Raw genomic sequence first — 15,903 nt, 5'->3', positions numbered from 1 at the left:
TTAGTGGCAACACAAAGATATTCAGTTGGTCATATAATGATGTGTGTGGTGATTCAGGAAAACGCATCAGATATCATGTTCATACTCAAGTTCTTTTCAATACACTTCGCACTGGTTGACTTTATAGTATACAGTTATAGAACCTGTTCCACATGAGCATGAGGTCCATGAAGATGTACACTAGTTTGCCAATGTTGAAATAGAAGAACTTGAGTGGCCTGCACAGAGCCCTGACCTCAACCCCACTGAACGCCTCTGGGATGAACTGGAACACCAACTGCATGCCACACCTCCTCACTAATATTCTTGTGGCTGAATGGGAAAATTCCCATAGCCATATTCTGAAATATAGTGGAAAGTCTTCCCAGAAAAGTGGTGGCTGTTAAAGCAGCAAAGAGGGGATCAACTCGACATTAATACCCATGGGTTTGGAATGAGATCTTCAAGACATACATAGGGATGTGATGGTCAGGTACCCTCCTAATGACACCTGAGCATGGCCTAATGATTAGAGAAGCAGCTTTGGGACCAAAAGGTCACCAGTTTGATCCCCTAGACCAGCAGGAATGGCTGAAGTGCCCTTGAGCAAGGCACCCAACCCCCAACTGCTCCCGAGGCTGCTCTGGGTACATTGTATGTTGCTCTGGATAAGAGCATCTGCTAAATACCTGTAATGTAATGTCAGGTGTCCACGTACTTTTGTTCATACAGTGTACATTGACACCGACTTATCTACTTTAAGAAGCCACAAATATATTTCCCCAACTATAAATGTTGTTTATTAACCTTTTAATCTGCCTGAGCTTTGTGCAAAGATCATCTTAGGTCGATAATAATCCTAAGATCTTTTTCCCCCTTATCCATTTTAATCGCATGCCAATCGATTTCCATCAGTCAGCTCTCCCCCATCATACAACAGCTACCAACTGGGGAGCTGAAGATGATCACATAGCTCCTTTCAGACATGTTGCTCAGTGCAGCATCACAGAGCAGTGAAACACTCGGAGGAAAGTAGTATCCGCCCCTTCCACATACATGAGCGCACAGATGCCCAAGAATGGCCAGTGTTGCTGTGACAACGCTATAACAACCTTCCTCCCACTCAGAGATCAGTCTCTTGTCTCTGGGTCATGGTTGGGAGTTGAACTGATGACAATAGGACAAATGCTTTTCTGTTGCACCACTCAACAAGAGGCCATTTTAACAAATGCCGCTTTTCCACTACCAACGCGGCCGAGTTGGGCTGAGCCGTGCCGTGCTGAGTTGGGCTGAGTCAAGCTGAGCGGGGCTGTTGGAGTTGCATTTCGACTACAACCACGCTGAACCGTGCTGGCTGGAAGTGGGTGGACACATTGGGTGGAGTTAGCGAAAGTGGGTGGACGTCACGTGATGTCGTTAGGTGGCACAAACAGTGACATCAGTGATCTTTTAAGCGGTAGTCTCACGACCCGGATAGTAAACAATAAACATGGAGTCGTTAGTGTTGCTGGTCTTGGTGCTGTGGCTTGTTGTCGGTGACAACGCCAACAGATACTGGCAAGAGCGTATAGATGAGGCGAGGCACATAAGGCTTCAGAAATTCTCGTAATTCGTGATTCTTCTTCTTCCGGGTTTACGGTGTTTACAGATCCCAGCGTGCTCGCGGGGCGTGTGAGGACACTCCTCCTCACCAATCAGTGCACAGGGGAGTGTCTCCTCACGCCCCCAGCCCCACTCGGCTCGGCTCGCTTCAGCCCTACTCCAAAACCGTGCGAGTTTTGGGTGCTAAGCAGGGCTGAAGCAAGCTGAGTCGTGCTGCTCTAAGGTAGTCGGAACGCAAGCCGTGTCGGGCTGAAGTGAGCCGAAGCGAGCTGAAGTGAGCTGAAAAAGGGTAGTGGAAAAGGGCCAAAATATGGCAGTAAAAATGGCTGTAGGCCATAAATAAAAGCGGATATGATCAACAGTTATTCCACAAAATCGAGTCGTACACGAGTTGATAGGTGACAAGGCACGTTGAGTTGTCTATAAGCCATGTACGATGAGACGGAGTGGAATAGCCGTTTTATTCTATCCACATTCACTGGATTTTGAGAAACCGAGCATTCTTATTTTTATTTTCTGCAAATTCGATAAATAAAAACTTTATACAAAACGTCCGACAAAATCATTTCCATTTAGAATGGAAACAAACCGGTGCAATGACAGTAGCAATTTGTGAAAAACGCTATAATCATAATTCTTTTTTTTTTTAAGATTTTTTTTGGGCTTTTTTCATCTTTATTGGATAGGATAGTGTAGAGACAGGAAATGAGCAGGAGAGAGAGATGGGGAGGGATCAGGAAATGACCTCAGGTCGGAATCGAACCCGGGTTCCCGGATTTATGGTATGGCACCTTATCCACCTGAGCCACGATGCCCCCATAATAATAATAATTCTTGAAAGCTTTAAAGAAAAAAAATGTTCTTACCATCAAATACTTTTATTCCATATTTTGTTGCGCTTTTTTTTTTGTATTTTGGGGGGTTGTATTTTCGAGTACTGTTTTTATTTCATCCTCTGTTGGTTCAGTAACATGCTCCGCCATTTTGTTGTTCTTTCAGGTTTTTTTTGGCAGTTGGCAAACCAACTTAAAGGTGCATTACCGTCACCAACTGGGCTGGAGTGTGGAACAGGAGATATTGGGGGGGGGGGGGGGGGGGGGGGGGCTATATTCTTGTAGCCATTTCTGTTTTTTTTAAATACTTGCTAACAAAGTGATGTATCTGATTTGATGTGCTCTGCCATTTTGCTTTTTTGTTTACTCACAATATATATATATATATATATATATATATATATATATATATATATATATATATATATGAGCAAACAAAAGTAGTAGAGTAGCCAATCAGAACGCGTGATTGTTCATATCCAGTGAATGTGGATAGAATAAAATATAGATATACAGTAGCTGAACAGAATGGTAAAGAGTGAAAATTAAGCATGACTATTTCGCATCCAATAACTGTTTTATGTTCAGCAACGCAGTTGGTTAGTACTTATAAAAACTGTATTATGACAATTTTGATATCAACATCAATATTAGATTGTAATACTGACTAGCCCTATTCGATTAAATAATCATATTGTACTTTTTATCCAGTTCCAACCCTAATAACTAATAAACAAAAAGTACAAAAGGATGACCATCCATTCAGACTCATTCAGAATGGATAAACTTTGTATGGACTGGGCTTGGATCCACTCTGCTCCCTGGCTCTGTAATCGGTTGTCACTTCAGCACTCCTCCTACACAAGTGACTTCTGTGGTGAATATTTAGTATCAGTCCTTTGACTCTGCAACTGTGGGTTTCTAAATGAAAGAAATGAACCAAAGCGGCTGACAGGATGACGGCAGAATAAAGCTTCCTACCTGATATGTGTTGTCGAAGCTGTCATACATGAACCGTGTGATCAGAGACGTCTTTCCAACTGCAAGAGAACAAAGAGGGGAGAAGCGTTAAAATGACAGGCATTCACAAGCAGACAGGCACTGAGGCATTTTGGGACGGATGAGCGCTACAGAGCGTCATCAATCACCCAACTGTCGAGGGACCTAATTAACGAGTGCAAGGATGACCAGAGGCCTGACAATGATGCCGAGGAGTGTGCGGTAATTATAATGATGACCGGTGCAACATCGTTATTTTGGCAAAAACTAAGGCAGAAATAACAATCAAATACGATTAACATGAAGGAAAGAAATGATTTAATCATCACGCAGTCTGTTAAACTGAAATACACAAGTAAACAGTGATTTTTGCATATAATTACATTTCTATATAATTTAATTTCTGGAATACTCATACATTAAAAGATAACGGTGCAACATCCAAATAGCCTGGTTAAAGTTCCAGCTACTACATCTTTATACCTTTAGATAAAGATGGAGGGGAAAAAAGACGAAAATAATAATGACCCTAATCTTTTTAAAACATTTGGAGCGGTGAAGACGACACTAAGCATTTCATTTACATGAAAGGGAAAATGAAAACTCCGTTATTTCTCCCAGTTGCCTCTCAAAATGATTAGAATACAAATGATTTAAAGAGCACAAAATAATAAAATTTATTCTGTGCCTCAAGAAAAATCAAAGCTGTCCTTCTGATTACATCTATTTTGCATGCCTGAAATATTCGATGACCTTGAACCTCTTTGGATCAATTCCAAAATATAAATCAATTCATCTGTTGGTTATAGTGATATTAAGAAAATATATCCATATTAATGCTTGCAAACATTCAACCACTCGTTCACATCCTGCAATGCACTTGTTCTTAAGATACAGTGCCTTGAAAAAGTATTCATACCCCTTGAACTTTTTCAGATTTTTCCACCTTACAACCATGAACTTAAAAGTTTTTTATTGAGATTTTGTGTGATAGATCAACACAGAGTAGCACATAATTGTGAAGTGAAATGAAAATGATAAATGGTCTTCAATTTTAAACAAATAAAAATCTGAAAAATGTGATGTGCATTAGTATTCAGCCCCCCTGCGTCAATACTTTGTAAAGCCACCCTTTGCTGCAATTACAGCTGCAAGTCTTTTGCGGTATGTCTCTACCAGCTTTGCACATCTAGACACTGAAATTTTTGCCCATTCCTCTTTGCAAAATAGCTCAAGCTCAGCCAGATTGGATGGAGAGCGTCTGTGAACAGCAATTTTCAAGTCTTGCCACAGATGCTCAATGGGATTTAGCTCTGGACTTTGACGGGGCCATTCTAACACATGAATATTCTTTGATCTAAACCGTTCCATTGTAGCTCTGGCTGTATGTTTAGGGTCATTGTCTTGCTGGAAGGTGAATCTCCTTCCCAGTCTCAAGTCTTTTGCAGCCTCCAACAGGTTTTCTTCCAAGATTGCCCTGTATTTAGCTCCATCCATCTTCCCATCAACTCTGACCAGCTTCCCTGTCCCTGCTGAAGAAAAACATCCCCATAGCATGATGCTGCCACCACCATGTTTCACAGTGGGGATGGTGTGTGCAGGGTGATGAGCAGTGTTAGTTTTCCACCACACATAGCGCTTTGCATTTAGGCCAAAAAGTTCAACTTTGGTCTCATCTGACCAAAGCACCTTCTTCCACATGTTTGCTGTCCCCCCTACATGGCTTCTGGCAAACTGCAAACGGGACTTCTTATGCCTGTCTTTCAACAATGGCTCTCTTCTTGCCACTCTTCCAAAAAGGATTTGTGGAGTGTACGACTTATAGTTGTCCTGTGCACAGATTCTCCCACCTGAGCTGTGGATTTCTGCAGCTCCTCCAGAGTGATCACGGGCCTCTTGGCTGCTTCTCTGACCAGTGCTCTCCTTGCTCGCTCTGTCAGTTTAGGTGGACGGCCATGTCTTGGTAGGTTTGCAGTTGTGCCATACTTTTTCCATTTTTGAATGATGGATTGAACAGTGCTTCTTGAGATGTTCAGAGCTTGGGATATTTTTTTATAACCTAACCCTGCTTTAAACTTCTCCAGAACTTTATCCCTGACCTGTCTGGTGAGTTATTTGGTCTTCATGATGCTGTTTGTTCTTCAGTGTTCTCTAACAAACCACCGAGGCCTCCACAGAACAAGTGTATTTATGCTGAGAGTAAATAACACACAGTATGACTCTATTAACTAATTAGATGACTTCTGAAGGCAATTGATTGCACTGGATTGTATTTAGAGGTATCAGAGTACAGGGGGCTGAATACTAATGCACACCACATTTTTCAGATTTTTATTTGTTTAAAATTTTGAAGACCATTTATCATTTTCGTTTCACGTCACAATTATATGCTACTCTGTGTTGGTCTATCACATAAAATCTCAATAAAAAAACTTAAGTTCGTGGTTGTAAGGTGGAAAAATGTGAAAAAGTTCAAGGGGTATGAATACTTTTTCAAGGCACTGTATCATGCTAAAGAGACCAATGGACGGACAGACGCATGGATCACCAGAAAATATAATGCCTCCTCCACGATGCGTAAAAAGGTGACGTGAAATTTGTAGTTTATTAACTACTGTGCCTAAGCCTTGTGCACGGCAATCAGAGTCAGCCATTTAGTCCAAACAACGTGTCATTAAACAAGACAGGAAAGTTATCCGTATTCAGATCTTTGCTCAGCAGGAGCTTAAACTTTCCATTCACATTATTCAAATGAACATCCATTCAAATGACGTGCATACCAGTGAAAGAGCTCCAGTAAACAAAGCCAAGAAAGCATGTACCATAGCACAGAGAGGGGTAGAAAAACTGTCCCTCCTGTGGGGAGACGCAGCATAAAAGTGGGCAATTTGTAGGAATATTATTATCTACAGTACCAGTCAACAGTTTGGACACACCTAATTCAATGTTTTTTTTTTCCTTTATTTTATTAATTAAAAGACACTTTATGTCTTAAAGTAATGATGGATGTCGTTTCTCTTTACTTAGTTGAGCGGTTTGACATAATATGGATTACTACAGTTGTGGAATAGGGCTATTTACTCTATGTTTATTATTTACTATTTTTTTATATGTTTATTATTTACTTAGCAAGGTTAAATAACTTGCTCAAGGGCATTTCAGCCATTCCTGCTGGTCCAGGGAATCAAACCAGCAACCTTTTGGTCCCAAAGCTGCTTCTCTAACCTTTAGGCCATGGCTTCTAATTCAGTCTTTCTTTATTTTTATTAATTAAAAGACACGTCATGGCTTAAAGTAAATGATGGATGTCGTTTCTCTTTACTTAGTCGAGTGGTTTCTTGACATAATATGGATTACTACAGTTGTGGAATAGGGCTATTTACTGTATTTTTATTATTTACGATTTACTGGTTTGATCTCAAATACACTAATGCCGCTTTTCCACTACCAACGCGGCTGAGTTGGGCTGAGCCGTGCTGAGTTGGGCTGAGTCGAGCTGAGTGGGGCTGTTGGAGTTGCATTTCGACTACAACCGCGCTGAACTGTGCTGGCTGGAAGTGGGTGGACACATTGGGTGGAGTTAGCGAAAGTGGGTGGACGTCACGTGATGTCGTTAGGCGGCGCAAACAGTGACATCAGTGACCTTTTAAGCGGTAGTCTCACGACCCGGATAGTAAACAATAAACATGGAGTCGTTAGTGTTGCTGGTCTTGGTGCTGTGGCTTGTTGTCACCGACAACGCCAACAGATACTGGCAAGAGCATATAGATGAGGCGAGGCGCATAAGGCTTCAGAAATTCTCGTAATTCGTAATTATTCTTCTTCCGAGTTTACGGTGTTTATAGATCCCAGCGTGCTCGCGGGGCGTGTGTGGGCATGTGAGGACACTCCTCCTCACCAATCAGTGCACAGGGGAGTGTCTCCTCACGCCCCTAGCCCCACTCGGCTCGGTTTGGCTCGCTTCAACCCCACTCCAAAACCGTGCGAGTTTTGGGGGCTGAGCAGGCTGAAGCGAGCTGAGTCGTGCTGCTCTAAGGTAGTCGAAACGCGAGCCGTGTCGGGCTGAAGTGAGCTGAAAAAGGGTAGTGGAAAAGGGACATAAGAACACAAGAAATTGCACTAATTAACTTTTGACAAGGCAGCTGTTAATTGAAAAAGCATTCCAGGTGACTCCCTCATGAAGCTGGTTAAGATAATACCAATCGTATGCAAAGCGTCATCAAGGTAAAAACACTGGCTATGCTGAAGAATCCAAAATATGAAAAATATTGTTGTTTTTCTTTTTTTAAACACTTTACCACATAATTCCATGTTATTTCATATATCCGTATTTGTTTTGATGTCTTTATATGGCCCATTTTATAATTGCGGGTACATTTCAAGCGTTGACTGTCCTCAACTCTGTTTTCTTTACCCTGGGCAATCCATTAACAGAATTGACAACAACAGAGTTGACATTTTCCACCATTTTGTGTCTTAACCCCACATGCTAACCTCAAACTAGCAACCACATGGCATGTACAAAAACAGAATTTTATGGATTTTAAATCATATTGTTTTGGTTTTTTTTAATGAGTGAGAGATTCATTCCAATATCACAATAACGGATTTGACGAATAATTAATCTACTGTTGGCGTATCCTCAACATTTTGCTCAAATTAATAAGAGATGAAATATAACACACCTCACTGCCTTTCTGAAGTTTCCTGCCAGAGGAAGTGACCTCTCTTGGTGCAGGTGTCGTGCGTATTATTAAAAGTCTTTGTGGATTTTATGCGGTTTTATAACAGAGTTAACAGAGTTGAAAAGAGCATTGGGATGGATAAAAATATTTTTTTAATGACTGAAACTTCACATAACACAGAAAATAGACTTTATATGCAATTGATTTCATAAAAGTTAATAGAATAAGCTCCAAAAAACAGATTGTTAGACTGAATCACTTTGTTTCAAGTTGATTGTATGAATCAATAGTTGAAGACAGCCAATAATGTGGGGGGGGGGGGGGGGGGAGTCATTTAGTTAATGTTTTATGGATAAATCGGGTCTAAAATGTACATCAAGCATCTCTATTGATGAAAGTTTGTCATAATTTGCATTACTCTTCAAAACTGAGTCAATAAAGATTTCTTTTGTGGAAAATAACAAATGGTTTATCTCAGAGACATGAAATGTACCCCAAATTCTAGAATGACCCCCCCCCCCCCCCCCACACACACACACACGTACGTATACATATCAAAACAGAAATTATAGGGAAAAATGTGGTACAACAACTGCAAGACAGTGGTGCTGTGTGTCTCATTTTTCTTGTTTGCTGACACTCGGCAATCACAATAATTAAGGGGTGGAAAATATGATATAACATCTAATATTGTAATAAATTATGTGGTAATATGCTTTTCTGAGATATCATGGTAATCATGACACACACACACACACACACACACACAGGTAGTTTGTTTAGAGCTTCAGATGAATTACAGGCTGAGAGCTGGATTTCTCGTCACTCACAGAACTTCACAGTGTGTTAGCGATGCCACACAGCTGCAGGTCACAAGTCATTTAAATGCTAATTTGCCAAAGACACACAGGTCTGTCCCGGTTTCATAGCACACAGGACTGAAGCAGGGTTCATCTAAAGCTTTTGAATAAACACAAAAGTATGATTTTAGCTGTGCCTTGCTGCTCTTTCAAACAGAGCATGACTATTGATCTTGGGTGAAGTGCGCGTGTGTGTTTCTCAGGGTGTGGTGCTCACAGTGGGGAGATAATGGCTTACCAGAAGAGCAGTCAAGCAGAGAATGCTGAGAGGAAGAGGACAGGAAAGCAATGGAAGAATCCTTACAGATCGCTACCTTTAAATACGAGCAGCTCTGTGTTTTGAGCATTTAGCCCAGTCGGCTTTTTCATCCTCGCTCACGAGTTCGAGAGGAGTAATAACAGCAAAAATTGAAGTGAAATAGTTGAGTTTTCCTGAGTAACAAAACTCAATTTAAAATAAAAATCCTTCTGAGGCAGGTGGGAAAGTCATGCTTCATAACAATGAAAAGTCCTGACAATGTCGCCGCCCCAGTCTTCTCTCTTAGGGCCATCTTCATGGAGTCTGGAGGCACAAAGAGCTCATACTGCGCTACTGATGGATGGCAGAGCAGCAGGCATCTAATTTTAGTCCTGTTAAATATTTAATATCGTGTCACTTAGCGAAGTAGGAGGGCACATGACATTTTTTCAGTTAATCACCCATGCTCGATAGGAGAGGGATGGCCCAATTCAGTGGGTAACATTTCCTCTGATAAATTGTGTGTTCGCAAGACCATGTTTCAGCCTTCCTCCAAGCTTAGCCATTAGCAGAACATCGCTTGAGAATGGATAATGAGATCTGTGAGAACACGAGCTGGGGAGGACTTAAGTAATTCTTGGAAAAGGCACAAACACAAACCATGGAGTAGGAGTTGGAGCAATGCATGTTCTGAAATATTATTAAATAAAATACACCACTCTCATTTTGTGTTTTGGCTACAAGAGGAATCATTAAGTTATTATTCAACGATTGTTTTACTTTAACATGACTACCATGCTGTCCATTTGAAACCAGCTTGAAACAAAATCAGACGGTTATATAAGCTCGTGTGACTTGCTTTAAGATCCATCAGGGAAGCCTACTGAACATTTGCCATGCAGTTCCACCTCTCACCACAAGGGGCATCAGAATGCTCTGCAGGTGCGAGCATGTCTATTAGCTCTTCCTTCACATTCGAGGTAATAGAGTTCATGTTCAAGCTTTCTCACTGACTGTGATGCAGTGAAGTGGAGAGGAACTCAAATGTGTCGTTTGTTCGAGCTCCACTGAGACAGAAAAGCAGCTTGAGAGTCTCTCCTGAGACTTTCCTTCTGGATCAAACAGCACTCTCTAAGCGAGCTCATTTTCTCGTCAAAAACTACCCACAGATGCCTTCAAGCTTCACTGCATCTGTGAGTTAGGATATGATTCTTTCTGAAAGAAAATTTGCTCAGTGGCAATCATTTTGAGCAATTTAAAGGGGTGGGGGGGGGATGGAGAGACCGCAGACTAGCAAAAATCAACAAAGAGAAACAACTGGATTACAAAATGAGAATGCTCAGCCCGAGCAGTTTCATTGTTGCGTTGTTGATAGGCATTCATTTTTTCAGTCCTCCTATCTAATATCCCCACCAGCCTTCACTGTAAAACAAAGTAATGCTATTCATTCCAGAGATACTAGATGTACAAATGTACAATCGCATCTACAAATGAATGATTCTTTTGCATGGACAGTAACCGACCATCAGCCTTCCAGTCCACACATCCTCATCACATGATTACTACAAACTACTTTAACACTATGGACAAAAACCCAACTCGGTTACTGCACAGATCAATTGATTTGTGTGTTCTATAGTTATTTGTTCTTATTTATTACAGACAAAATATTTCAGTCAGGTATATTTAGGTATTTAGTAGTTGGGTGTAGTAGCCATTTTGTTCTCTGTTTAATGTTCTGTGGTGACAATGATGTACATTCACAAAATTGGGTGAAAGAAATGGGACAGGAAAATAATGCTTTGGCCTTGAGGCTGCAGTATGAAGGGGGTTGTGGCAAACAGAAACACAAAAGCAATTTTGGCGAGAAAATAACCATCCAGCGCCCTGTGCTTCTCCACCTGTTTCAGCACTGTAGCTGTTGGCCATAATAATAGCAGAATTATTATTACACTGGTGCCTGCTTTTCTACCCTTGCCATTATGGCCCAACAATTTCTATAATAAGAAACAAATAAATAAATAATTTAAAAAAGCCATAATAAATAAGACAACACTTACATGCAAGGCGGATTAATCACTAACCCAGGGCCCCAGGACAAGCAGATGATGTCATGTCCAGGTAATCAGTTTTTAGTAGAATGCTTGCTTACATGGTGGTTAAAATTGCGTTTTGTTTATGAGAGAAAGAAAAAAAGGAAAGAAAAAAAATTGACTTTCACAAACCATTTTTTTTTTTTTAAATTCCAGTTCATCCGAAAGGTTTTCAGTGGGGTTGAGGTCAGGGCTCTGTGCAGGACACTCGAGTTCTTGCACACAAACCATGTCTCCATAGTCCTTGTCTTGTGTACAGGGGCATGGTCATGCTGGAACAGGTTTAGATTAGAGCTTTTAGTTCCATTGAAGGGAAACTGTACTGCAACAGTAAACAGAGACATTCTATCCAATTGTGCGTTTCCAACTTGAGGCAATAGTTAGGGGAAGAACCACATATTGCTGTGGTAATCAGGTGTCCACAAACTTTTGACCACACAGCGTACCATGAAAAAACTGCTTTGAATGGCATGGTATTATGACAATACTAGTGAGAGCTATTTATTTCTGAATATCATGGGCACATCTGGGGCACTGGTAGTAACTACTCTTTACAAGTTAATAAATAACAGTTATAGTTTGTAAGGATTATCGACAAGATTATTTAAAGCTAGACTGCCTTTCAGATTTTTCAAGTGTAGGTCGTAAAAAGAATATTCCCGGACACCCAATTATTTTTGTTTAGTGGACTGAAAGCTACTGAATTCAAATTAGATTTCCAATTTTATTAGTGGTTTATTTATTTTTTTTTTTAAATAGAACAATTTAGGACCACATGGCCCTAAATTCTCTGCTATTTTTTCCTGCTTCACCATGACCCAATTCAAGATACTACGCCATGCATCACGTGGTGGGCTTTCCCCGGTCATGCAAGGCATTGTGGGATACAAATCTGTAACAGGAGAGGGAACGGGAGGACACGAGTGTGTGAATGAAACATAAAAGAGTGACTACAGTAACGGAAAGCAAGAAGAAAAGACATTATATTGCAAACGAACGGAAATGCAGGACCAAAATAATAAATATTAACAGTCAGCGAGCACCTTGGTGTGATCAGCTGTCCGTTTAGCGACAGAATGATGTAATTATCAGTGCACAGCCAAGGTAAACCTGTGCATGCGCACACGGACTTCTTCCGTCTGCTTGACTGCACAAAGTGAGAGATTTCATGCACATTATTTGTTAGGGAATCCTCTCAAATTAAATAACTGCCCAGCCACAGAATGGCTTGGTTTATTTATTTTTATTTTTTTAAAGATATTACAGAAATAAACATACATCACAATGACTAAATTTCAGACAGAATTAAATTTCACTGATTTTATGAAATCAAAAGGCCGTCTACTTTTAAATGAACATTTTTTTTATTTTTAGGAAATGGTAATGCAGAGCCCCTCCTAGAACCGCCACCTTATTGTGGTGGAGGGGTTTGTGTGCTTGAATGTTGAGCTATGTTGTTGGGGGCATTACGCCCCTGTTAGGGTCTCCCAAGGCAGACAGGTCCTAGGTGACGGGCCAGACTAAGAGCAGTTCACCAAAACCCCTTATGGATAACAAATCGATCAAGGACCATGATGTCGGCCGGTATGGCGCAGCCGGGGCCCCACCCTGGAGCCAGGCCCGGGGTTGGGGCTCGTATGCGAGCGCTTTGTGGCCGGGCCTTTGCCCACGGGGCCCGGCCAGGCTCAGCCCGAAGCGGTAATGTGGGCCCGACCTCCTGTGGGTTCACCACCCACAGAGGTAGCCGTAGGGGGCTGGTGCAGTGTGGATTGGGTGGCAGACGAAGGCAGGGGCCTCGACGACCTGATCCCCGAACACAGCAGCTAGCTGTTGGGACATGGAATGTCACTTCGCTGGGGGAGAAAGAGCCCGAGCTTGTGCGGGAGGTTGAGAGGTACCGGCTAGAGATAGTCGGGCTCACCTCCAACGCACAGCTCGGGCTCTGGAACCCAGCTCCTAGAGAGGGGCTGGACTCTCCACTTCTCTGGAGTCGTCCATGGTGAACGGCGGCGGGCTGGTGTGGGCTTGCTTATAGCTCCCCAGCTCAGCCGCCATGTGTTGGAGTTTACCCCAGTGAACAAGAGGGTCGCCTCTCTGCGCCTTCGGATTGGGGAGAGGGCTCTTGCTGTTGTTTGTGCCTACGAGCTGAATAGCAATATAGAGTATCCGGCCTTCTTGGAGTCCCTGGGAGGGGTACTGAGAGGTGCTCAGACTGGGGACTCCATTGTTCTACTGGGGGACTTCAATGCTCATGTGGGCGACGACAGTGACACCTGGAGGGGCGTGATTGGGAGGAACAGCCTCCCCGATCTGAACCCGAGTGGTGTTTTGTTATTGGACTTCTGTGCTAGTCACGGTTTGTCCATAACGAACACCATGTTCCAGCATAGGAGTGTCCATAAGCGCATGTGGCACCAGGACACCTTAGGTCGGAGGTCGATGATCGACTTTGTTGTCGTTTCATCGGATCTCTGGCCCCATGTCTTGGACACTTGGGTGAAGAGAGGGGCTGAGCTGTCAACTGATCACCACCTGGTGGTGAGTTGGATCCGTTGGTGGAGGAGGAAGCCGGACAGACCTGGCAGGCCCAAACATATAGTGAGGGTCTGCTGGGAACGTCTGGCCGAGCACTCTATTGGGGAGGTCTTTAACTCCCACCTCCGGGAGAGCTTCTCCCAGCTTCCGAGGGAGGCGGGGGACATTGAGTCTGAGTGGACCATGTTCTCTGCCTCCATTGTCGACGCGGCTGTTCGGAGCTGTGGCCGCAAGGTCTCTGGTGCCTGTCGTGGTGACAATCCCCGAACCCGGTGGTGGACACCGGAAGTAAGGGATGCTGTCAAGCTGAAGGAGTCCTATTGGACCATGTTTGCCTCCGGGACTCCTGAGGCAGCTGACGGGTATCAGCAGGCCAGGTGTGCCACAGCTCGGGCAGTTGCGGAGGCAAAAACTCGGAACTGGGAGGAGTTCGGTGAGGCCATGGAGGAGGACTATTGGTCAGCCTCAAAGAAATTCTGGCAAACCGTCTGGCGCCTCAGGAGGGGGAAGCAGTACTCTGCCAACACTGATTACAGTGCGGGTGGGGAGCTGTTGACCTCGACTGGGGACATTGTCGGGCGGTGGAAGGAATACTTTGAGGATCTCCTCAATCCCACCGTCACGTTTTCCATTGAGGAAGTGGAGGCTGATGACTCAGAGGTGGACTCATCCATTACCCAAGCCGAAGTCACTGAGGTGGTTAGCAAGCTCCTCGGTGGCAAGGCACCGGGGGTGGATGAGATCCGCCCTGAGTATTTCAAGTCTCTGGATGTTGTGGGGCTGTCTTGGCTGACACGCCTCTGCAACATCACGTGGCAGTCGGGGACAGTGCCTCTGGAGTGGCAGACTGGAGTGGTGGTTCCTCTTTTTAAGAAAGGGGACCAGAGAGTGTGCTCCAATTATAGGGGAATCACACTTCTCAGCCTCCCAGGGAAGATTTACTCCAGGGTACTGGAGAGGAGAATTCGGCCAATAGTCGAACCTCGGATCCAGGAGGAACAATGCGGTTTTCGTCCTGGTCACAGAACACTGGACCAGCTCTATACCCTTCATAGGGTGCTCGAGGGTTCATGGGAGTTTGCCCAACATGTGCTTTATGGATCTGGAGAAGGCATTCAACCGTGTCCCTTGTGGTATTCTGTGGGGGTACTTCAAGAGTATGAGGTTCGGGGCTCTTTGCTAAGGGCTGTCCGGTCCCTGTACGAACGGAGCAGGAGTCTGGTCCTCATTGCCGGCAGTAAGTCAGACCCGTTCCCAGTGCATGTTGGACTCTGGCAGGGCTGCCCTTTGTCACCGGTTCTGTTCATAATCTTTATGGACAGAATTTCTAGGCACAGCCAGGGGCCGGAAGGAATCCTGTTTGGGAACCACAGGATCTCATCTCTGCTTTTTGCAGATGATGATGTCCTGTTGGCTTCTTCAAACCATGACCTTCAGCATGCACTGGGGCGGTTTGCAGTCAAGTGTGAAGCGGCTGGGATGAGAATCAGCACCTCCAAGTCCGAGGCCATGGTTCTCGACCAGAAAAGGGTGGCTTGCCCTCTCCAGGTTGGTGGAGAAGTTCTGCCTCAAGTGGAGGAGTTTAAGTATCTCGGGATCTTGTTCACGAGTGAGGGAAGGATAGAGCGTGAGATCGACAGGCGAATCGGTGTGGCCTCCGCAGTGATGCGGTCACTTTACCGGTCCGTCGTGGTGAAGGAGCAGCTGAGGCAAAAGGCGAAGCTCTCGATTTACTGGTCGATCTACGTTCCGACTCTCACCTATGGTCATGAGCTTTGGGTAATGACCGAAAGAACAAGATCGCGGATACAAGCAGCCAAAATGAGTTTCCTTCGCAGGGTGGCTGGGCGCTCCCTTAGAGATAGGGTGAGAAGCACAGTCACTCGGGAGGAGCTCGGAGTAGAGCCGCTGCTCCTCCACATCGAGAGGAATCAGCTGAGGTGGCTCGGGCATCTCTTTTGGATGCCTCCTGGATGCCTCCCTGGGGAGGTGTTCCAGGCATGTCCCCCTGGGAGGAGGCCCCGGGGAAGACCCAGGACACGCTGGAGGGACTATGTCTCTCGGCTGGCCTGGGAACGC

General features: G+C 44.0%; 1 protein-coding gene across 2 annotated transcripts in view; it reads right to left on the bottom strand.

Moving 5' to 3' along the window:
* Window positions 1-15,903, bottom strand: part of rab6ba (RAB6B, member RAS oncogene family a) — a 220,852-nt gene that overhangs the window by 111,714 nt on the left and 93,235 nt on the right. For both annotated transcript variants that reach the window (XM_060918333.1, XM_060918334.1), the window contains exon 2: window positions 3,396-3,454. In XM_060918333.1, coding sequence (XP_060774316.1) covers window positions 3,396-3,454 — 59 coding nt within the window. The remainder of the gene's footprint in view (window positions 1-3,395; window positions 3,455-15,903) is intronic.

This window comes from Neoarius graeffei, chromosome 4, assembly GCF_027579695.1.
Source record: "Neoarius graeffei isolate fNeoGra1 chromosome 4, fNeoGra1.pri, whole genome shotgun sequence".
In the NCBI taxonomy this organism is placed as follows: domain Eukaryota; kingdom Metazoa; phylum Chordata; class Actinopteri; order Siluriformes; family Ariidae; genus Neoarius; species Neoarius graeffei.
This window is presented reverse-complemented; position numbering and strand designations above follow the sequence as displayed.